The 26,278-nt window shown below is 31.6% G+C and overlaps 1 protein-coding gene across 3 annotated transcripts in view; it reads right to left on the bottom strand.

Annotated features, from left to right (window-relative positions):
- LOC147071904 (uncharacterized) overlaps positions 1-26,278 on the bottom strand; it is a 75,640-nt gene that overhangs the window by 19,328 nt on the left and 30,034 nt on the right. For 2 of the 3 annotated variants that reach the window (XM_085947477.1, XM_085947476.1), the window contains 13 exons: positions 20,361-20,438; positions 19,603-19,684; positions 16,205-16,313; positions 15,139-15,332; positions 11,772-11,913; positions 11,432-11,585; positions 10,035-10,107; positions 8,529-8,637; positions 5,488-5,666; positions 5,059-5,152; positions 3,748-3,877; positions 2,704-2,837; positions 2,143-2,329 (listed from right to left, as the gene is read on the bottom strand). In XM_085947477.1, the coding sequence (XP_085803603.1) occupies positions 2,143-2,329; positions 2,704-2,837; positions 3,748-3,877; positions 5,059-5,152; positions 5,488-5,666; positions 8,529-8,637; positions 10,035-10,107; positions 11,432-11,585; positions 11,772-11,913; positions 15,139-15,332; positions 16,205-16,313; positions 19,603-19,684; positions 20,361-20,401 (1,628 nt within the window). In that variant the 5' untranslated portion in view covers positions 20,402-20,438. The remainder of the gene's footprint in view (positions 1-2,142; positions 2,330-2,703; positions 2,838-3,747; positions 3,878-5,058; positions 5,153-5,487; positions 5,667-8,528; positions 8,638-10,034; positions 10,108-11,431; positions 11,586-11,771; positions 11,914-15,138; positions 15,333-16,204; positions 16,314-19,602; positions 19,685-20,360; positions 20,439-26,278) is intronic. The other variant, XM_085947478.1, reaches the window with a different exon arrangement.

Raw genomic sequence — 26,278 nt, 5'->3', positions numbered from 1 at the left:
ACTAATTCAGTAATAAAGCAACCATTAAATTATTTAAGTATAAAGTAAATTACCACGTTTGATCCTGAGTGGAGCATATGGGGCTCCATAGAATTAAGCTTATATTAACCATACATAATTTGAAAACATCTCATGCATATGAGTCGTATAGTTCCTATATACGATAAGTCCACTTTTAGTCAAAACTGAGATAATGATGACATTTTTTTCTACCGGCAGCGCTCCACGCTAATAAAATGTTGTTCAGTTCTTAACGGCGATAAATTCATATGAAAAGAGAGTTTCAAAATCACGATGAATTCCTATCGGCGATAATTCCACCGTGCGGTTTGTTCCAAAGGCCGATGAGTCCATGCGACTTTGTAGACAGCCAATTAGCATCGAACATTTGCAAAAATCAAGATGGCCATTGTAGCAGTTCGCGTTATCAAAAGTGTCTCAAGTTTTTAGTAGAAATACAACTTACCCAGAATGTTGCTAAAGTGGAAGGAAATACATCAGGGAAACGAGTCATCAATTAGGAATTATGGAAAAAGAATGTGGATCATCGGGAAACGTATTTAAAATACGAATATTTTGCATTGAATATTGGCAAATACTGGGTGATTGAGAATTTCCCTCGAATTAAACAATTGTTTTTATTTTAGTTATTTCCGTACTTTTTTGTAATTATTCTACCTGAACAAAATAAAATATGTGTGATTGTAAACTTCCCTCGTTTAAAATAATAATTTTTTAATTAGACTTTTTATGACATTTTTTTTCTGTTATATTAGATTACTCAATTTTTCTTTAATAAACGTAGTTATTTAAGAAAAATATTGTGATTACATTAGTGATTGTAAATAAAAGTCATTATTGTACATAATATGTAAATTTTTGTAAAATTTCATGTTGTTTTTTCCATGTATGCTAGATCCAGTTCCAGGGCCCAATGGGTTGGGCGAATGGCTAACAAACATTCCTCGTAAAAAAGGGTCTGTTTATATAACCTTCACTCTGTGGAGGTTCATATGCTCTGCTTAGGAGCGAAGACGGTAATTAACTTTTTTTTTTTTTTTACATTTGTGTATCTTTTTCTACTATCACATACCTAAAAAACCTTTTAAAGTTACATAACCATGTTAATATTTTTTTGATTTAATTTTAATAATAATTATTTGTTTATTAGATGAAGAGAAGACAAAACTTATGCTCGATTCATTCTAATGTACCTATTAGGTTTTATGATAATAAATAAATTTTAAAAAATATGGTTTTTATTTTACTGACAATAATTCTCACATCACCAATGATTGAAATCATTCTAAGAAAGTATTTTTGTATTTATTGAAATAATAATATTTTTTATTTACCCTATACTTTTGTCAACCACATATCTTTAGTGTTGAGAAACAAAGACTGATAAGTCACACCTACTGGGTTCCTAAATACGATAAATTTGACAGTTAGGTTAAAATGTCGATAAGTACATCACTTTTTTGTCAATTTCTCCTTTACTGCTACGATAATGATTAATTTTATTGTGAATATTTGTATAAAAACAACAAACCACCATAAAATAAATTCAATCATAGGTTTTCATAAGAAGAAGTAGTATTAAATGAAAATATTTAGTTTGCCAACATTTCGTCAAAGTGTACTTGTCGTATATAGGAACTATACGACTCATATACCTACTAGAAAAAGACTTTTTAGAAAAAAATATGACACCCGACGGGACTTGAACCTATAACCATAACCGCTGGTTTACCTAATTTGCGCCAGTATGCTTTTCCAATTAAGCTACGTGCATCCTACTTAATTTCGATGATTTTAACTAGTAGTTGTTACAACAAATTGAGTTATATTAACTTTTTGCAAAGGGTTTTGCACTGGATTAAGTACACATATTAACCGCGGCATTTATACATACTGAATAGGTAATTATTATTCGATTTATATTGTGTGGTATTTGTACTTATAGTAATTGTATGTCAATTTAAAAATATATTTTTAAGTCAAACATAAGTCAAGAAAACAATATGTTTGTCTTATCAGCACCTACTTTAAATAAGTTTCAGTTCTACCATGCGTGTCCAGCATACACAGGTTTTTTTAATAATGATTTGGTCAAAACTTTAAAATAATAAAATAACTCACTCTCCATAGTTGGTATCATTCTTCAGATTAATTGCAGTTGAATAGTTGTCATCTTCATGAGATAAGCTGCAGCAATCGTTCGACAATCTGTTTACAGATTTTGATTTACCCGTCGAGCTTGAATCGGATGAAAGCCTTTTGTTGTCAAACATGTCGAAGCTGTCTATCGACTGATTACTATTTGCACCTGAAATGATTTAGTTTTTGAATTAAGTACATTTTATTGTAAACTATAAATTATACTGACTTTAAAATTTATTGCTGATCTTGTTCATTAAAAAAGAGGACGCCATAATTAATATTAGGTTAAGTTTTTAGGCTTAAATACTTTAAAAGAATTCATCATTCAATTTGCACTTTCCTTTTGGCATGGTTTATTTAAGGATGACCACACAAAAATTTTCCATTTCATAGTGACATCTATTAACCGAATTTACGACGCATACACTAAAATATTGGCCAAATGAAGGAATGATAATTTAAAGTGTTCAGTGCATGGTCGTGATTTCTTTCACTTGACGAGCAAACGTGAAAATAAGAGTTATTATAAAAAAGTCATACTTGGTATATCTGATTCAGTGAGAGGTTGTGATGATGTAGTTGAATATGAAGAGTTGGTCGAGTTTCGATCCGGTTGGTCCTTTGCTTCTTCACTATTTTGCTCCGATTCTTGGGAGTTGAATTCTTTTACATTCCTTAAAAAATCTATACATTAATATAACATTATCTCTTCGACTAAAAACTATCATGATTTACTTGACAAATAGCATACAATTTTTATAGGATCAGTTCTAATTTAGAAAATAAATAAAAAATATCAATGTTTTTGCAATGAATTTTTTTAAATTATAAAAATAAATACATTCTTCATTGGGCAATTTGAACTAGAATGTTGTATGTATTTAGAATGTATTTTGGTCGAAATGAGAAAGTGCTTTTGACAAATCCTTCGAGGTTAATTTCCACGTGCATGGATTTACTGCTGATAGTGTGTATTATCGCAGCCATAACAAGAAAACACGTATTATCGTGCAAGTTGCAAGATTGCATGCTGGATCAAAAAAGTACAGGAGCTTCTGAATTTTCAAGCGACAGTTGCGATTTGTGTGATATCTGCGCCTGCACAGTAGAATGATAGTGACGAACCTGCCGGAAAAAATACGAACTACACCGCCCAAAGCATTTTGACGTTCACATTTTTTCACAACTAGTCCCACAGCACCATAGAATGACAATGCGTCTCGCTTACGCTTGAAGAATGGAATGAATGAATGACAGTCGGCACTTTTACATGTAAACAGTTTGTTATTATCGCGGTAGTTGAATTTACACAATATTGTTACCTGTAAATCCATGCACTTGTACAGGCGCTATTACTGTCTGTCAAATAGTTCTTATGACATTTATCATTTTTGTTGAATATATATTAATTTTTTATGGTATTTCAGTTTACGGCCAGCTTTCCAGGAACAGGAAGGAGATATTAGTGCACATATATATTTTGTAGCTTACTTTCTTAGAAAAATATCACTGCAGTAATAACTAAGGCAAAACTATCAACTATTATAATAGCCATCAAACTTTATTAACCAATAATAAACTTACCATTTATTTTTAGAAGTCATTTTATGCCTTGATGCGTTTTCTATAATATCAATAATGCATTCCGTGCAGTCGGTATTTTGTGTTGTAATCTCATTACTGCTTTTTTTCAGGTCTTCCATCACTTTGACTGCTGAAAGTGTTAAAATATTACATTATATTACTATGAGAGTGTTACATTCAAAAGAGCTCCTCTCCACTAGAGTCACAAGCAAAGAGGCTACATACTCTCAATTTGTATGAACTGCAAAATGGCCAGTCTCCGTATGAAATGTCCAAATTAAACAGACGAATGATGTTATTTTTATATGAAACAATTAATAAAACATCTCAATATACTCCATAGAACATGATAAAACTTATAATATACGTCCGAAAACTGCATAAGTAATTAATTCTATCCGTTTTTCTAAACGTGAGTTTTGGAAAAAAGCCCCTTTGCTTTTGTTACTACAATTAAGTATAACTAATAGGAAGCGAGAATTAAGTATTATCGATGGATTTATTTATATTTTCTCCAACACTGTGGTTCCTAAAGTATGCACCGTGGCATCCTAGGGTCTTAGAGAAGTGCTGCAGAATATTCCAATATTTTCACTGAGCCGATTTGCACATAGAACCCATTGCAGAAACAACACTTCTCCCTTCTTCGTACAAATCCTGTGATAAAAAGCAAGTTTCATGCAAAAATCATCATGGAAAAGGAAATGAGGTTGGTTTTTTTGTGTTTTTGAAGTTATACTTCTTTTGGCGTGTTTGGGAAATCAGAGTGTATTTTTGGCGTGTGACATGTAACACATAATTTATTTTTTCACATGAAAAAAAACGCACTCGATTGGAACGCACAACCATTACACCACAGAATGATACTGCAATAGTGACGATTATACAGTATAATATTATAGTTTAGAATTGTTCCGTTGCTAGGCAGCGAATTTATTATTGTTGGCCATTTGCAATTCCTTATGTAAACAAACTGTTAAACGTCATAGTGGCAGTTGTTACTTTAAAAATAAAAACAATGATAAATGATTATATAAGTTAAAGTGTATAGAAATAAACCAACAGCGTTCTAATAAGCGGTCCTTTTTCTTGATTGTGTGTAATTTAACAAGATAATTAAGAGCTAGTCGAAGAATCTAGTTTATCACAAGTTTTGTTTTTGTTTTGTTACGCCAAAGAAGTATAACTTCTAATGCGCGTACATAAGTACACACTGTTTTTTTTTTTTTTTTATATAAAATCTTGATGCACAAAGTGTGCTGTGAATTGAGTAAGTGAATCTCTGTTTTGTTTTTATTTCGTTATTTTTACCTGCATTCAGTTGAGGTGGTCCATTTTTCATTTGATTTTGAAATTCTTCCGTTGTTCTGTCAGCCATCACTTTAAATGCCATTGAAGCTAAATCCTGAAATATATTAATGACAATATTAAAACATTAGATATCGAAGGAAATTTTCCTCTGTGAAACCTCGATATTAGGTTTTTTTAATAGTAACTATCAATTTTTGGTGGAAATGTATCATATTGATTTAAAAAAAAGTACATAATATTATGTAGGTATGTATTAGTTATTCTACTAGGTTATAATATTTTATATATATATTCTTTTAATTGAGGAAAGGTCTACATTTCTGGTTTGCGTTTGATGTTGCACAGTAAAACACTAAACAGGCTCTTTCTGGTTGAAGAGGTGTTTCTTTAAAATCTTTGATTATGGTTAATAATGAAGTGATTTATTACCTCAACTGCAAGCTGAACCTCTTGGGTGATGGATTCTAGTTTGAGGTTTTGTGATGACCCAGCGCTGCCATTCTGCGCCATCACTTTCTCGCACAGCTTGCTCAGCTCCGTAATGGCAACGCACAACCGAGACTCTTTGTTCTTCCATATATCTGACAATGATGAATATGGCTTTATCACTGAAATAATAAAAATGGAAAACTATAGTAGGTACATATTAAATTAAATTAATACACAAGATTTACGAATATTCTCCATTAAAAATACATAACTTAAAAAAATAGTTAATTATTAAAAAAAGAGTTGAAGATTGATGCCCGGGGCAAACTGCCCCTCATGTCCTCCCTCTAATATGTGTAAAAAAATGCATAACATATTCGCAATGAATATAACAAATCTCATTGTTTCACAAATACACATTATTGCATTGTGCTAATTATTGCACTTTTTATTATGAGTGTAGAAAAAGAAAAAAGATTATTTAGTATACGTAAACAATTAAAATCTTTATATGATCAATAAACAGTGAAGCGCAACTGACAAGATTGCATATATGTTCACATATTCTGGTACTTAATTTGCTGGTGCGAAATCATGAAAAGTTTTTGTTAAATATATTTTATATCTAAATAAATAATATTAATAAACCATTTCTATTATTCGACGAATAAGACACAAGATTTGAGAATGTATTCTATATATTTAACATATATAATTTGAAAATATCTCATGCATATATATACCCACTAGAAAAAATCTATTTTAGAAAAAAAATACGATACCCAACAGGACATGAACCTGTAACCGCTGGATTCGCACTATTGCGCTTTTCCAATTAAGATACGGGCATCCTACTTAATTACGACGATTTTAACTAGTAGTTCTTATATGAAATGCTTATCAAATTGCGTTACAATGTTGGCAATTGGTTGTTGTATATATGTTACGCCGAATGTGTGAAATTGCGTATTACATAAAATCGGCAAAATTTTCCCTATTTCATGAAAAATGCAAGCTCGTTGCCTTATTCATGAATTAGGCAAAATATCTGCCAAATATGAGTGCGTGAATTCGGCAGTAATTTTTCTGCCTAGTTCATGCATTGGGCAAATTACATAGTAGCGCTACGGTGGTGTATTTTGCAACTAATCAAACTAACCAAATGTGTCAAACGTCATTGATTATATAAAAATATACCAATCAATAACTACAATGACGTTCATATCCATTTACTATGCCCACAAATAAAATCTAGAACTATAATATGATTACGGAAAATTTTTATTAAAAGGTATTTTCGCGATTTGATTCGTGCTTGGGTCTCAAGCAATGGTCGATTGTTTGTTTGTATAGTATGATTTGATAGTTTGTTGACACTTGTTAGCTAACCTCAAAATGGATATTTAGTTGAATTCATAATTAAAAAACCTAACCTAACCTAACCTAACATAACCTTATAATAATAATATTATATTATGTCCAATTATAGCTAATAAAACCATCCGTATTAAATTTACTTTTTCTACTGTCATGTTGATAGTTTAAGAATTCCATACCCTGCCAAATTCACGCACTCGGCAGATAAATTGCCTAATTCATGAATAATGCATGCCCGATGCCTTATTCATGAATTAGGCAAAATATTGCCGATTTCGTGTAATACGCAATTTCACACATTCGGTGTAACATATATATTAACTAAATTGATGTAGGTAATTTTTTTTCTTCCTTATGAGGAACTGTGGTTTTGAATTTTGAAGGGAAGGGGTCTCAAAAATACATAAAATTGTTCTGTGAGGCCCAGCCACTACTCATAATAAAATTGAACTGTCCGTGATTTCGAAATATTTGCCATTTGATTGAGCAGTATTAACATTACCCAAGCACAAAATATAGCATTTAAATTTTTTTGTTCTGTTATAACTTAAAAACTACTATTGATGAAACTTCCACAGTTTATAGATTACATTGTTGGTACTGAGGGTGGAAGGAGTCCGCAGACCAGTGAAATGTGTAAATAGCAGTTAAGACAGTTAAGAAAACCTAAAGATTACAACATTTTAATAATCACAATATTTTAATATTTTATTTAATGTTTTAATAATCAGCAAAACACGGCCGTGCGAACTGATATATGATCGTCTTCCACCGGCCGAAGAAATACTCACGTGTCGGATGTCATTTGTCGCACCACAGGAATGAACCAGTAAACAGTGCATTCCTGTCTTTGTGTCGTGAGAAATCCATTGTTGGATTGATAACGTTTGTACCTTAATCAAATTTCGCAGACAAAATCCCAGGAATCAATCCGCAGTGTGGGAACAAAAACAATAAATTTACCCACGCTGTGGATAGCATTTTCTTTGTCTACTTTCAATATAAAAACAGACGTGGCAATCCAACAAGAACTCAGTACCTTAAATTCGCTCGTCTTAATAACACGCTTCTCGCTTCAACGTTAAAATAACTTTTATCACAAACACTATCGTCGTAATCTAATTTATAAACTTTGTATTATTCAAGCTGTAAATTGAATTTGTAATTTGTGTTAAGGGATAATAAATTTGGGGAATTACTTTTATACGCATCAAAACCTTCTGATTTTATTCATCACCTACCCCTCATCACACCATCCCGTGCAACAGTACCAATTTGGTAGAGTTTCATTTCGATAAGTCAAAGGTTCCAGAGTTACAAGAAAATAAGACGCAATATTTTTTTTGTTGAGGTGAAGTGTGGGTAGAGGGGTGCGTGCCTAGATCCAACCGTTATTTAGGTGGATAAATCACTTTTTATTTCTATATTTCACACAGATGAAGTCGCGGGCTATCTCCGTTAGTTTAGAAAAGATTAATATATTTTTTTGATATTAGAAACTCTTAATGTAGTCAAGAAAGTAATGTTAAAGAACTCTATGAAGTAAAATATTATGGGAATATTTTTTATCCTGGGAAGATACAAAAAGCGACCGACGGGGATTCTTGGAGTTGCCATATGGTGGTAATATGCCGTACCTGAGGAAGAATAATTTTTTTATTCACCTGTGTGTATTTTGGTAATGGTGTTCAGTACAATACTGCAGTTCTCCGGTAACATTTGTAAAGTATGCTTTATTATGACGTCACATAGGTGTCTCAAAGCATAGCGTACCTGAAAAGTGATCAAAAAACATCTCAATGAATTAGTGACACTTTAGATATTTTCTTTTGATATAGTGACTAAGAATGGTGCGTGCCAAAAGATATTAAATCTTCCTTCAGTAAATGTCATGAGAAGTGCCATTTTTGTATGCAAAAACAAAGCTCTCTCTTATTCCAGAGTTTGTATTGTATATATTATTTTTAACATTACAACAAGCCTAGAGGACCAGTTTTCATTGAACTAATAATACATTTCACAGATAGTGCTGGTTAGTTTTAAAAATTCAATTAAACCCTGCCAAAATCAAATCATAATAGTTAAGGTATACTATGGCCGATCCGACAAAATAGTGCACACTTTTTCAGTCATACTAATTTGTTTTCGTTGAATTAAGAATACATAATATTTTACTATTATCTACTATGGCTTGGATTCCGCAGGGTATAATGTATAATTGAATTTAAAAAACTAACAAATACTATCTATATTATTGTAGTCGTAGTTCAATGAAAACAAATATGTTTGACTGACAGACTTTAGTGTGTACTATTTATGGCAGATCTAAACAGCCTTCCCTTCGCCACTGGTATTTAATAATATAAGTCAAACAATCACAAACACCCAGGCTTTGAGATAATCACATAAATATATTGTGTCTTCACTGGGGGTCGAACCCGGATGAAAAGCCAATGCCTTACGCACTGCACCATGAACGTTAGAGGTCCCAGAGGTTTTTTTCCTCATTTCCATATGTTTAGGCACCATCTTTATAGAATAAGTTTTTCTACCATGATTTATGCTATATCTGTCATAATATATATTAATACTAAACCTACACTGCCTTATAAAAATACCATACAATTAAGGCCCAAATTCTTGTAAAAAATTACTCCCGTTTACGTCACTGCAAAGTTTTAAAATTATCCTTACTTAATTAATGACGTTCAATTAATAATAAGCTAAACAAATATGTCTAATAACAAGTGTAATATTGTGTCCCGTTGATATCAGTGATCTGAGGTGCCAGTCAGTTAGATAATCGTACTGTCGCTAGTCTACCTAGACAGTACGATTACGATACGACAGTAGACAATGGGTAGCCTTAGTATTTCTCAAGTATAAGATAATGATTGATTATTGAAAAAATTTATGAAATTTGCCCTTTACAACTGTTTGTACCTCTAAAATTATTATGTAAATAATAATAAACTCAACTCTGTGCAGAGATATTAAATTTTCCAGTTCCATGTTTTCTTCGCTTATGGCTATATATTAATAGCTATGTGATCAAAGTCCCTGCAAGTCCCCCTCTACTTGAAATCTCAGAAAAATGAAGGACTTCTGAGTTTCCCTACACTGGACCCAACTTGGAGGAGTTATCAGTATTAGACAAAAAATCTCCATACCTGTCTGATGAGACTTTCTAAATCAAGTGCAGGATTCACGGCGGAATTTCCTTCTTCACGGTGATCTCGGATTCTAGGATAGATTTAAAATATATTCATATAAAGAGCTTAGAAACAAAAACAGTAGTTTCCATTCTTGTAAAATGTTTGTGAGTGAATAATAATTACAAGAAAAATAACTTTTTATATACCACGTTTTTAAATTTTCTGTTGAATCATATAAACTTGACAATAATTATTAATAAATACTTTTTTTGTACTTGATAGAAATACTGAATAAATATAGAATACTGAAATGACATTTTGACATTTCTTATTGATTTCCATAGTAACGCACGTATTTATTAATAATTTAGTTGCTAGGACCCCCTTAGCAACCAATAATAGTGTTTTACTTTTTACAAATTTTTTCCGAAATAACTTTCCATACAAAACAGAATTAACTGAAAATGAATTCAATTCTGCTTAAAGATATTAATTACTATATAGGCTAAAGGTATTAAAAGAATGCATTGTTGTCGTGTTCTGATATATTCTAAAAGTTTCAAATGTCTAGATAGTCGATAAGTTAGTTAAAATCTTCAATCGTCCAATACAAATCTTGGATAAACAAGAAAAAATTTGTACTGGACAAACAAGAATATCGAGGTTATACTGACTGAACGCATTATTTCAGTTTTTGCTGTTTTTCTGTTTTAAATGCCAAAATGTATACAATTTTACGCTCTACGTCCTGGTAAAACGCACAAAGGCATAGGATATAATGGTGAGAAAATAGAAACATTATTAAATCATATTGTTATTTTTTTATTCTGATAGATAATGCATTAGCATGATAATGACTTAATGCGTTCTGCGTATACAAAATACAGGACTTGTAACATGTCGCATATTGTGTTTGCCATAAAGGTTAGTCTTTATAATGTAGAAAAAATGTTTTTGAATCATACAAAAATCTACGTGGGAGAACGCTTTGAAAAAAAAATCCTTTTTGCGATTATCTCAGAACTTGTTTCAATGAGTTAATGCTCGATATGAGCTAATAAAAACGTGGTAATAAAAATGTCCTATATCTTTATAATATGTATAATTTCTGAAAAAAATGTTGTTATAATTGATAATTTGTGACATTTTATAATTACTTTTTCTGTATAAGAGAAAAATTGCCCACATTTTTCAAAAATGGAAACTGTCATTTTTGTTTCCATAGCTCTCACATAATTTATCAGATTTTCAAGACATATGCTATTAAAAAAAAAGTGAATTAACTAATAAGTTTGACTATAATAAAATGGATCCTTCTGAAATTTTAATATCAAAACACTTGATGCCATTTCTAAATGATTTTTAGTGTGGTTCATTTCTTAAAAATTTGTATTTTGTATATTATTAATCACCTGATTGAGGAAGAATGGTCCTTTGGAAGATAAATAGCAAAGCGTTCCATCAAGGTGTCTTTGAAGGAAGAATTAGGAACAACTTTTTTATTACCACTCATCGATGTATCACTTAGTTTTCGTTGAGGAATTATTTTTTGCTCCGTTTCATGTGCTAAAAACATAATACAGATTCTTTCAGTATCATTCATGATGAACGTCAGAAAAATGGACGATAAACGTAAATATGTCATGCACAGAATTAATAGCCACAGCCTGCAGTCCCGATCATCGATCATCAGCATCCAATATTTCCAACCGACTAGAGAAGTAAGTAGAAACGGCATCATCTTACTCTTACCTGGTGCAGTTTTACTCCTTTCATTTCTAAAACGCTTTTTGGCATGCTTTTTATTCAGTTTTAAATTAAGATCGTCATCGCACCTGCATGAATCTTCATGTGCCTCATTTATGAGTTTCGTAACAAGTGTGGAAGCAACCTCCTGAAAAATTATTAATAAGTGAAATCATCGTGATACAGGAAAAGTTATTACGTGATAAAGCAAACTTTCCAATGCACTCTTTAACACCAAAGATTAATTCTCTTTTGTTCATCTATTGACACGTTCAATACCTCTATTCAAGACGTGCTTAAGCACTGCAGTAAATAAACTTTTTATTTAGTACCTAATCAACTTGCCTCATTTCATTTTATCATCATTCATATAAAATTTTCTATTTAATTTAATTTGCTATAATTATGATGAAATGTCAAATAAATGGTAAATTGCCATATTTAAGCAAAAGTAGGACATATAATATGCTTCCATAGAGTAGCAGTAATCGTAATTAATCCTTTTTATGATAAATGGTTGTTAGCAAACATGCATTAAAAATAGATAAGAGTTTTGATCTTGCAACTCACGGCTTTAGAGGCGGATGCTTTGCCACTAGGGAATCCAATCCCGAGCCAAAATTCTGATCCCGGGATTGGCATTTTTTTCCATTGCTAATATAAGAATTTTATATTTACAAGTAACATCGATAAAATCGGTCAAAAATAAATCTAGTATAATTTATACTACGAGTATTTAAGACATTTATTGTTCATATTGTATACGTTCAATCTTGGAAATACATAAATTTAATGGAGTAAATAATAATGTGAATTTAATATGAAATTGCTGTTTCTGATAGTAAAGACTTAATGAATGGGTTAGCGAGATTTAAAATAGTAAAGCAAATCATGGTGTACTTATGGCCTCTCCGCTTCATAAATCGAATTAGTCAGCCTAATATGAAACTGCCGTAAAACGTATGAGATCATGGTGGAAATACTTTGTTAATAGTGTGACGCATTGTTTTTTCCAATCTTTTTCATTTTTATTAATTCATGTGAAAAAATAAAATGAATCGGCAACTTACACATGGGTATAAATCAAACTTCATTTAAACTCAGTTTATTTCTAATGTAGTTATTTGTTATTAAACGTATTTTTTCTGTTATATTTTCGTTTTTATTTTATTTTCCATAAAAATTGATAAAAAAATCAATCCCGAAAGGTTCGGGATTATGTTTATCAATACCGGGATTCATAGGTATCAAAAATAGCTCGCGATCCCGGGATTGGAATCCCTATTTGCCACTACTCTATTGTTGGCAATGATATTATGTCCAATAACAAAAACTGATAAGTAACATATACGTCATAATCTATGTGCAATTTCATGCAGTATATTAAAATAATCTATAACTTCTAAAGTGTGCAAAATCATATGCTAAATATCAACATGTTTAAAAATTTGACTGTATACTGAAACCGATTATTTAGACTATTTAGAGTGATATAAATACATATTGATGTGTTCAATTTTATTTTATTGAATTCTGGACATATATATATAGTCAATGGCTATTTTGGATTTCACACCATCGTCAAGACTGCAATAAACGATTTAGTTCAGTATTCAGATAGATGGGATCCACCCTCTCTTTCACTCCAGCAACTTTTCAGGAAAATACCCCCCAATCAACGTTCCCTCTAATTTTTCCATCGTGTGTGCGGATCATCAACGTATCCGTGCAGGGTTGGTATCATCCGGTGCGGTAAATTTGCACCCCCCCCCACAAACACACACATATAATTTCTTAAAATTTATGTCGAATTGGAACGCATAATATTCGGGTATATTTAGATACATGATTATGAATATCTTGTACATATTTTATTTTTATAGCCAATAGTACATTATCGATTAACACTTTGACTAAATCGCAACCAGATTTTTTGCGCTCAGCGATACAAAAATCAAACTATTTTCAAATTTTTCAATTTCGTAACAGCATCTCGGTGTATTTTTTGACTTAAATGTCTTTAAGTATGATATACAACCTCCATTCAATCCACTTCTTTCCAGGCGTGAATTCTTCTACCATATTTGCTGCGGAGCATATGATGCGTGTGACATTGTTTCCGAATAAACAAATATATCCACCAATTTTTACTTTTTGCGAATGCATTGAAGATGACATTTGTGTTTCGAGGATTTCAGAGAACCATTCCAATTTAAATTTATCGCAGGATTTCTTCTTAAAGATCGCATTTGAAATATCACATCCATTCCTTTTTGACATTTTTAGAGGATAAGTTTTCTATAGTTAATAAGTATAATAATTGTATTATATATTATGTAACTGTGCAAGCAATCGTATTGTTCACTTGAATTGTTTGCTACCTACACTAAACACACCTGTAGTTATTTATTACAAAAATTGGTTATTAGTTCCTTTTTTTTTAATATTTTGTAAAAAAACACTGCTTTTTGCACTTTTATCGTTTAAAAATGATTGTAAGAACTGTGATGTTTTCACAATAAGGACTACTATAAGACTGTACTGACAATGTTTCTTGCAAGTTGAAACATGTCAAAGACTAAGAAATGTAGAGGACCCGACACATAGATGGTCATTGCTAAACACTAATAATAAGAAAAAAACCTTTTTAAATTTTCTGTTGAATCATATAAACTTGACTTGACTAGCTTAAACGATCAAAAAAATTTGTACATGATAAAAATACTGAATAATGAAATGTCATTTCATATTGATTTCCATAGTAACGCATGTATATTATATTATTTAATAATTTAGTTGCACGGACCCCCTAGCAACCAATAATGGTATCAAAATAACTTTTCATACAAAGCAGACTTAACTAAAAATGAATTCAATTCTACTTAAAGATGGCTAAAAGTATTAAAAAAATGCATTGGCATCGTGTTCTGATATATTCTAAAAGTTTCAAATGTCTAGCTAGTCGGGAAGTTAGTTAAAAATCGATTGCAAGATTTGTACTGGACAAACAACCACTGGACAAATAAGAATACGACCTAAGAAAAACGTTGTAAAATACGTACCTATCTTTTTTTTCGTATACTTTGGCATGCTATAGAATGGGACGGATATGGTGATCCCTTCTTGAAACTTTCTTTTACAATATTTTTGTGTGAAGACTGTGCGGGGGATGAAAACATGTGTGCGGACAGGACATATTTTGGTAGGTGTGCATGCGCACACGCGCACACCTTAGAGGGAACATTGCCCCCAATACAATATTTTGGAAACCGAATTAACTTAATTAATATTACTTAAGACGGGTTGTTATATTATATTATTTCGCGTGTAGTTTTTTTGAATACATGAGTTTCTAATTTAATGAGTCACCTACTTTAACGGCCTGTTGTAGTTGTTTAGTGACGTTTTCAACATTTTGCTGACTTAACACTTCTTTGGTATCATTCTTCAGCATTACTATGTCGCAGACTTCAATCACACGGGCCAGAGACTGGCATAGAAGAGATAGAGCTGATCGAAGAGGCACCGAAGGACAAGTCCCGAACGGCGAGGTATACGGCCTGACAACTGGAACACAGAGCACATCGCAAATCAATAATAAGCATTAGATTATAACGTTACCTGAATTTAGAACAGAGATATCCAAACATATTTTTAGCCCACTGGGCCCTTTTAAGAAGATGTATTTTCTACGAATTCAACACTGTTAGTTGAAGTGCCGGTACTGTCAGGCGACAAAGGGTTAATATATTGTGACTAGCAAATATTACCAGCTTTTCATACGTCTTCTCCCTGTCTCCCTCTCTCTCATATGTTTATGTTTTGTCATACTGTCTTTGTTCTCATATTTCAGACTCAATTATTTGTATATGAGCTGCTGCATCAGCCTGGCGAAGTCTTTGCAGGTCTCTTGACTTTGCTGAACATCGCTGAACTCGTTCATTTGTAAAACGGCAACGCTCAGGTAATTGTCCTTCCACATCCATAATATTTCTATTTTTGATTGATTGTGTATATTGTCTAAGGTTGTAGGTAACAGCACACTATCCCTATTACAATTATTAATATTACCATTAAGTTGGATAACACACTAATGTCTCGATACTCTAATGACTCAATATGCTATTTATTTTATTTCACGATCCGATCTAAATTAAATGATTACACCGATTTTTCAAATTGTGAAATTGCATTTATACGTGTATGTGTAATACGTCTTCTTCCTGTCTCGCTCTCTCTTATGCATTTTCATATGTTTTCTCTCATGCGTTACACATAATTTAAGACAAATATATGTAAGTATAACGTAATAATTTTTACTGACATGGTTGCCATTGACATAAAGCCAAATGTATTATTGTACAGAAAGAGAGAGATCTTTCTCTTGAGATGAAATAATGATATAAGTAGGATAATATCTGAATGTAATAGATGGATACCTGAGTAAATTTTTATGATGGTGTCTAAAATGATTGTGCCATTCTCTTGTAACATTTCCAGTTTGTTCTTCGCAATCACATCGCGCAAATGCTTCAAGTCACATCGAACCTAAAACAACAAAAAAAGTTTACTTTTTATAGATACATACCTACTGTAACCTTTGGACTTGTGGTTATGTTCCAATGGGTGCCAGAGAGATCATTATTTATTTTTGGGAAACGGTGCGGTAAATGATAACCTGCAGGTCTATTCTAACATATCACTTAACATCCAAAAAGAGCTAATTGTATTGAAAAAGTATTCCGGTGGTTAATTATGTAAAAAAGTTAACCGTGTCTAAACTGTCAAAAGGTTATATCTTTTAACAGCTCCTCTCTTGGCCATGTTAACTTTGAGAATGAAACAAATGAGTACGACAATTTTACATACTGAGAATTGAGATCCAATATTCTTACTGCAATTGCAATGACATGACTAATAAAATTGTAGGTTATGTTGATATGTATGACGTGTCAATAAAAAATTCTTGTGTTCAGCTCATTACCGACTAGATGGCGCTGGTTCAGCTTTATCCACTTGTGTTCGGTCTTATCCGCTTGGGTTCGGCAGCACAAACATCCGAATTTGACCGACATGTCTACCAACCTAAATTTTCACCGTATTATGAATTAAAGATAGCGCGGATAACTGTTTTGTTTATCTATAAATATTCTAATACATTCCGTATTAATTAGGACCAATGAAAATAATGGAAACATGCTAAAGTGATAACCGTTAAGAATAGACCTGCTGTAATATTATTCACACCAGTGGCGTAGCTACTTCATTGTAAGAGTATGTAAAGCCGGAAAAAGGCTCAGCCGTAGAGGGACACTAAATCTCAATCCGATAGTTGTTAATGAATTTTCAATTATATTTCTAAGTTAGAATTATACCTATCGTTTAAAATTTGAATTGAAATATTTTAAGAAACGCTGAAGAGGGGACCCACCCTTACATGATTTTTGTATAGGGGTCATTTTGCCAACACTCTGTTTGTGCAGGGCATCAGCTAATTGATACCAGGTAGAAAGAGAAAAACCTTGAGTCGACCACTGTTCGAATGGCATTTTTTAATGTTAGACATACTAGTCTGGCAATGCGATAGATGTGAAATACAAAAAATACAAAAAGATAACTTTGCATGTTTAGGTCAAATGACTCCCAGACACAAGTGATACATCGCCTTAAACAACTTGATGATGCACTATCTGTTGGTAATAATACCTATTTTACAATATATTCAATTTATATGCAGGGAAAATGTATTCCACCGATATTTTCCTGATTAAGGGGGAGTGTAGGGACATCCAGTAATGGAATTAGGACACATTCATTTAATACAATTTACTGAAAATTGATATTTACAATAAAAAATAAATATTTTTTAAATTGAAAGATGAACATTTAATTTAAATTTAATTTATGTATAATAATTAATTTATAATAATAATTAAATAAAATTTAAATTTAATTTAATTTAAAAAATTGGTAATAAAACGAATGTTCATTAAAACTATTTGACGTTATTTTCGCAACGCAATTTGATTTCACTACCAAATTGGCTACCTATCATCGTATAATGACATGTGTTGATTGTGTATGGATCAAAATCGTGCCGACAGGAAATGAGTCATCTCCACAAATATAATATTATTGATAGTGGATCAGTTAGCGTTACCATAAACACATTTTATTTAAATCCATAAATATGTTTTTCCCACCATTTACCACTGATTTAATCGTTTGAAGTGCGAAAACAGTGATTATGACGTCTTATTTTCTTTGGGGTCGTTCATTAATGATGCCACACGATTTATGGTATTTTTTTAAGAATTAGCCTCCCACCCAAAATGTCACCCAAAAAGTTTTAGTTTCTAATGGTAATCAGATTTTATGCTCAGAAAAAATGGCTTCATGTTGTATGTTGTCGGTTATAACGTCGGTCGTAACATTTTCTGCAACCTCATCACAAATCATCACGTTGTATGCGACTCCCTCCCCCCTTAGGCTGTGACATCATACATGGACGACCCCCTTATTTATTAGTATGCCGCTCAGTTACCACGACCCCACTACACACATAAGTTGAAACTACCTATTAATTTATTATGAAAAATAGGCTTTTAGTTAAATTCTGCATTAGTTTGACGCGTACATAGTTTTAGTCATTTTGCAAGGCATCTGAACACTGACCGGAATATTGGTATTGAGCGGTATGCAGTCAATGAAATGTCGGCATATTGCTAATGAGTGAGTGGTTTGCAGACAATAAAGTTTTATATCACTAAGGTGCAGGTATGTCAATACGGTTACATGTAAATTGTACGTATTACATTTCACCGTAGCACAGTTCGCCGCGAGCTTTCTTATCGGAAAGAGATGACCGTATACTATACGGTCATCACTATAGCACTGAGATGAAAAAATTATGCATTGTTCGTGGAGCATTGCAGACAATAATGCTCCAATTTTATTAGATTCAATATGAACATTAATTTGATATGTTTGGTTTCAAATATCTGATAATACGCTATCAGATATTAAATTTGATATGATTGATTTGATATTTTACCTAACCTAAACTATCCTAACAAATAATCCAGCATATTATCGGCTATTTTCAAAATTTGGTTGCCACTGTCTTCCTGTATACCGACAAGAACCGTGCTTAATTTAATTTTTAGTTGAATTTATTTCAGTACTATACGACCCAAAGAGGTTGGACGGTCTTTAATATACAACCATATATTTCCGATACAACATTTCACAGTGAAGTGTAATACGACGAACTGCATACGTAAAAATTTACGGACACAATGTCAATACAGAATGTGGAACTTGTACGATTTTATCCGTATGACATATCTATCTGCACAGTGAAAAAATTTGAAACCTCATTGCTTTCCACCGACAATAATAAAATTGATAGTTGAGCAAGTATTACTAAATTACAGAAGAACCTCAATTATCTGTACTAAAAATGTATCTATGGGGATCGAAAAAAGAAGCATTTGTAATTTTAAGAATTACGGCCAAGTAAACGGTAAATCTCACAAAAACAATAATAATTTATTTAATTTCTGGAATAAACATTTATGTGTTACCGTTCTTTCATCTTTCAGAATGTTTTTTTCTGATGCTCATGATATGAAGCAGATTCCATAATATAGCGGTAGAATGTAGCAGAAGCCATCGAGATATACAGTAACAAAAGTACAGTCACAGTAACATAATATCTCATTGATAGCATTACAATGCACAGGTAAAGCCTCAATTCATGCACAAAACATTTTCATCAGAAATAAATAAAACAGATTATATTCAAATAGTTGAGGTTCTGTTATGTTTCAATTACCTGTCGAACTAATATCTCTAGTGTTTCTATTATGGGTGAAGTTTCAACGTTTTTCATGTAACTTTCAATGTGACCCTTTGCGCTTGAAGTGTCATGAAACATAAGAAGGAATAAATAAATATTGCATTTGATAAAAATAAAAATCTGTACACTGTAGTCATCGAAAAAAAATTACACATTTGAAGGAGTCATACTTATGGAACTACTTATTTACTAAAAGAATGATATTAAAATCAGCATATTTTCATTCATAATAATTCAAATATATTCTAATACCCAATGATTTTAAAAATATATTAAAATTTCCATGTATATTATTGTATTATCAAACACCCGAGTTTCAAACCAAAAGTTGATTCATCTGGAAAATAAGACTGCTTTCAGACTCCATATTATCAAACTGTCATTCTTACACAATTGACATTTCAAAAACAAACTGATAGTTTTGCTTTTTGGTATGCTGCAAGCTCGCCGCTAATCGCTTCTTTCACCGATAAATTTTTTAATATTGTTTATGTTGTCATCGGTGTCATGATTAGATTTCAAGAAGGCTGGAATAATCGTGAAATTTCTTTGCAGTCAGGCAGATGTCACTGCCTAATTTAAATAAACTCAAACAAATATTATTTCTCATATCACTAATTACATTTTAGCGGTTAATAAATTCTATTCATAGAACGGTTGTTGACGGTGATCACAAGAGTGTTATTTGTTACGATTGTTCACATTGTGGGGCTAATATTTCAAATGTTGCCTACCTCGAGGAACGCGGTAGAGTCTGTCCTTTGTTGAGAGACATGATGACAGTAAATTATTTTATGTTACTCTGGATTGATCTGAAAATAAAGAGCATTTCGGAAGGGTTAGTTGATTTTATTACATTATTCTCAAAATACAGTATAACCTTGATTATCTATACCAAACGGGGATTTGGAACTTACTAAAAATGATGTCTTAAAAAAATGTTCATGGTTTATTCAATGTTGATTCATGTACAAAATTCAGTCCTTCTTTTTGGGAAACTGATTCTTTATTATCTTAGTCTGTTAATTAGTCATCAATGGATCTGTTTTCAATACATACTTAATAATAATACTTACTTAATAATAATTGGAATTAAATTCCAATATTTTTTTAAAATAAGTTGTATTAGTTTGGTAAACTTTTGTAAAATTTAATATGACTATGTTTTTATTCGTTTTAAACCTGTCTTACGAGTATGGCTCGACTAAATACATGGAAAGTGTGGTCCAAATGCCCCGTATTACTAATTAATGTATCTTAGTAATTTGGTGTTTTTTAAAATAAACATAATTTTATTCCCAGCCCATTTTAAAATAAAGCGACAATAAATGACAAATTGAAAGATAAAAACATGTTATTCCACAATATTATTGCACGAGAGGAATCACGAGGAATTTTCACCGAGCTGAATCATATCAATACAAGTGTTTATCAACATTTTATTTATCTTTGTTGCCACTATTTTAAAATTTATAAACATAAAAATCTAGATATCTTTTTTATAAAAACAGTGTCTAATGACTAACTGAGCATTGTCATGATATATATACCAGTGGCGAAGACTCTTTATTAGGTAGTTGATTATTTTTTAGTTACCTTGAAAGTACGAGTGGAGAAAACTCAATGGTAATACACCCGATCCTCTTTTTACACGGTTTCGAAATAACACGGTTTAGAAAAAGTAAGTATCTATTATTTATTATTATTTTTTATTTTTTTGCTTTACCACGGCTTAAAAAAACTAAAAAGAATAAAAATATGTATGTATGTACATATTTATCAAAAAATTTCGTTGCAATGGACCGCACGCCACTGGTGCATACATAATGTTGTCACCAGATGCCGCCCAAACATACATACGTACTTACATACATAGCGCCACTAGTCAGTCACTTCGGGTTTGATACGAGAGACGCGTAGTGTGCTTCGGCGTCAGCATCATTAAATATTTCCAACGATGAGTGATTTTTTGCCAGCGAAAAACAGCAGTAAACGGGCACTTTTATTGTCAAGTAGCGACACTGAATGAATATATTTCTCTATGTTAAATTTAATTTAAAAAGAAAACTATGTATTTTTATGTATAAATATTTTATGTATAAATAATAAATAAATTTATTTTTAAGTTCAAGAATTTCGTATTTTGAGTTGATTTTAAGTAATGGAAGCTATCTACCATTTTTGTATTTTTGACAACTTTATAATTCGATGACGTGTTAAATCGCTAAAAATACACTGAATTTTATTTGACCTCGAACACCATTTGGAAAATGCCATAGTAGAGAATGTAACTGCTTTTAACCTTAGCGATAGGTAGCGGACCCGCCAAAGATCTTGGCCTGCGAGCCCGCTACACGTAAGTATACGGGTTTCCAACAAAGTCTACAGATTATCTATGCTAAGTTTGCAGAGATACCTTTAATTCTTCATTTTCAACCTTAATACAGCACCAGGGCCCTTAATAACTATAAATTTCATCATAATAAACAATTTAATAGATTATTATCTTAGGTAATAGGAATGTCTTATCAATTTGACATAGATATCTACATTATCTATGATTCCTGACTTTTGAAAAATAAACTGACCGACAAATAAAGAAACCGTTTATTTAATCATATCCTGAAAAAACAAAATATGTCAACATCATTTTTGTATTGATTTGACAGGTACCAGTGCAGTGTAATCAGATTATATTTTCCTAATAATTAGTGGGGAAATAGGCATGTTCCTTAGATTATAACTATGTTTTAGTCACCATTTAATTTTGAAATGGTTTGTGAGATTTATGGTAGCTTATCAAGTAGGTATTAAACAATATCACAATTAATTTGTGACAGATTAACGGATAAATATTCTTCCTGTTGCTGTTCTTCCTTAAATCTGTTGACTTCCAACAGATTTAAGGATGATTATAATAAGGCTTATTTGTATGACGTTATCTTAGTTATGTACATAATATATGACAAAATGCATTGATATAATATACTTGAGTCGCCTAGAGTCATAACTCACATTTTGCAATTTTTTCAGTTTTTAGTTAAATATACCAAGTGATTCTAAAGGCTATTAATATATATAAAGAAAAATAGTCGGCTACCAAAAGTCACTTTAAACCATTTGAAAATTGTTGACAAAGTTGTCTGTTGGTGTCATAACTTTACTCACATTGACCCGTCATCAGTGTCGGGCAAGTGAGTCTGATGTATTTTGTGCGTAAACGTGACAACAACGACCAGCAATGAAGTTTCTGCACCATATCTCATCCTAAATAATCACATAAAAAAATCTAAAATAAAATAAGGATTTGGATCGGATTACTTAAACAAACGTGAAACATCAAGTAATATAAACCAGAAATTAGTTATTGATAATTATTTATTTAACACTCCCGTTGCCACGATGATCTCGCAGTAACGAAATGACCTTAACACTCCCGTTGCCATGAAGAACTCGCACTTTATTTAGGTCCTTAAATCATAGATACCCCATTTATTATTATATACAGAAAAATCTACTTTTAGCTATTTGTAGATAAAATGCTTATGCGTAAAAATAAAAATGCACAAGTAGTTTAATTGAATGTTTTCTATATAAAATTAATCAATTTCGAAAGTCTGATCGATATTTTGATAAGACAGTGATAGTGATATGTAAAAAGATATACGTTAGAGAAACCCACATAATAGTTTTGTAAAGTGAGACACTATTATAAAATGTTATTTGTTAGAACAGGAAGAGCAATTTATGTGTTTGTTCACTTTAATTATATGACGGATGAGCTTGTATAAAGCCTCCCATAATATAAGAACCTTGAAGTATAAATTTTTCACTGCATTTGACGATAAATGCCAAAGTAACTCTTAATGTAATGTTATTAGTGTTCATTTTATCATGTTAACTTCGCTTCATATGGCGTTTATTCCACAAAACACTTGACCGGAAATTCCCAATATTTCGGGCGTCATAAAAAAAACCTTTTTACCCAGATTTAGAATACACACCCTTGTTACAAGGTGTGTAAAGTTTCAGTTTGTGGAACATGTGCATTTGAAAATATACCTACCTCGGGTGTCCTGCACAAAAACGAACAGCATGCGTCGGCTTGCCTTTGTGCCTGTACTTCCATATTCTACCTCTATAATAAATTATATTGTAGTTATAAATTACTAATAATAACTTTTGCCCGAAAAGCATATTTAGTAAGGACATGCATTTCAAATACAACTAGCTATTCTTTTGTTTATGAAGTATGTAGGTATACAATAGTCGCAGAAAGTATTTTTAGTATTCTCAATAGTATACACGTCTTTCTCGTGGTACGAACCACTATGCTTTCTTTCAGTTGGTTTCGTCCAATGAATAATTACTTACTTATATTTATTTTTATCTTTTTTATTTTATACAAAATAATATTAGTGAGTACATGTCTAAATAATCAATTATAGTGAACCTGTTGCATTTACATGTAGGTATTATAAAATAACATTAACTCCATGTTATTATGTCCCTAAAATCAGTGAATTTAAGTTAGGTAGGAGTAATACATTTTAAGATTACTAATTATTAATTTTGCTTTTAATGTTTAATGTCATAAGTACCAAATAATATTATTTTATTATAAAAATGTTATCATACTCAATCTGATGTAGGTATAAACATAATATAATATTATTTCTCTGCACCCCATGTCTGTAAAATCAATTCATTTTATGTTGGTATACCATTTTGGACATCGTCCGTACATAATGGTATAGACTAAATTTAATGTAAATTGCAAACAATACCTCAATCACCTGTATAAGATGTTTTTATGTATTTTGTATATATTATGAAGGTAATGTTTTTTTTATATTTTGCATTTCAGAAAGTGAGTATTATTCTTAGAAATATAATAGCAGGTAGGTAGTTTTATTATTTCGGTTGTTTTATATTATAATATAAAGTTATGAGTCTCCATTTAAATTTTAATTAGATAATATTATGTAGATATAGTCATTTGTAGTTTGTGTAATATGTTATGCTTAGAAAATTAAGTTAAAACGTAGTACAATGAAATAGGCTTAAAAGGAAAACCACAGATTTTAAAAAACCCGCCATTGAACTGTACCTCCACGGTGGTGTGGAATTCAGTACAATTTTTGAAGTAAGGGATCTTTCACACCGTTATCTTCCACCTAAGTAAATCTAATGATTGTTTTATTATATGTAGGTAAGTATTATGTTTAGTATCTACAAAAATACACAAGTATTAAATTACGGTTCCTATCATATACATCAGTGATTTCCAAACTTAATGTTATTACGCCTCCTTTTTTAAAAAAATCGAAACTTGGCGCCTCCCCCCCTTTATTTCATTAAATAATTCAGACACCTTTTTAAATAGTCAAAAATGTAGGCACTAATACAAAAATGAAGAAAACTTAAATATATAAATAATAAACAAGGTTGTACTACTTATATTATATTTATTCATTTTTAAATTAATTTGTTTTTCATGCGATGGATGTGCAAAAAAGATTTCATTAGTAGTCAATCCAAATTCATCATTGTTCATTGACAGATGGATTCTGTCATGGGCTCCACATCCTGAAGCGGGCCCCTAAGCCAGGATATTTGTCGGGCCCACCTACCTATCTCGGAGGTTAAGGGAAGTGTGGTGCTCTAATGTAGTGTTTCCTAAATTATACACATACACGGGAGTTATCATTAAATATATCAATCATCATATGGGTATCACATCAAACGCACGACTACCTACATATTTAATATATCAAGTAGCGCCGCAGGTGATTTTTTTTACTATTAGAGTAAATTTATGAAATAAATAATGTGAAAAGTGCATTAGCAAACTATCAAAGCGCTCAGTAAATAAATTTTTGTTTGCTTCAATATATCTGGCGCAAAATCATTTAAAAGTGGAAACATGACGATTTTTTTTATAATTTTGATTTCCAAAGCTCCAATTTTTTATGTATGCCTCCACTTGTCTTTTTAAATCAGTGAATGCATTAGTGGTCCTTGCATTGATTTATTCACTTTTTTTTTAAAAAGTTTCATTGCAATCGGATAAATGGTATAGGAACGCATACGAATAGAAGAAGATAGAATAGAAGAAAAAGAAAATAGTTGTATCAATTCATAAACCTTTGCGGGTGTGAGCACAACACTTGATCAAAATTTCATTGCAATCGGATGAATGGTATAGAAACGCATACGAATAGAAGAAGAAGATGCTTGTACTAATTCAGAAACCTTTGCGGGTGTTGGCACAACTACTGACGAAAGTTTTATTGCAATCGGATGAATGGAATAGGAACGCATACGAATAGAAGAAGAAAAAGAAGATGGTTGTACTAATTCAAAAACCTTAGCGGGTGTGCATACAACCACATACCAAAATTTCATCGCAATCGGATGAATGGTATAGGAACGCATACGGGACAGACAGAAAGACAGGCAGATAAACAGGCATACAGACAGACAGACGTTCATTTTTATATATAAGATATAGCCTATACTCTTCGCGGAAGTGCAAGCAATAAGTTAACAAAGTTTTATCGCAATCGGATTAACGGTATGGCAGCGCATACAATACGAACAAACAAGCAAACAAACATACAAACAAATATTAATTTTTATATACTAGATA

This window comes from Rhyacophila brunnea, unplaced genomic scaffold, assembly GCF_057557595.1.
Source record: "Rhyacophila brunnea isolate RB1 unplaced genomic scaffold, BYU_Rbru_1.0 scaffold_2, whole genome shotgun sequence".
Lineage (NCBI taxonomy): Eukaryota > Metazoa > Arthropoda > Insecta > Trichoptera > Rhyacophilidae > Rhyacophila > Rhyacophila brunnea.
This window is presented reverse-complemented; position numbering and strand designations above follow the sequence as displayed.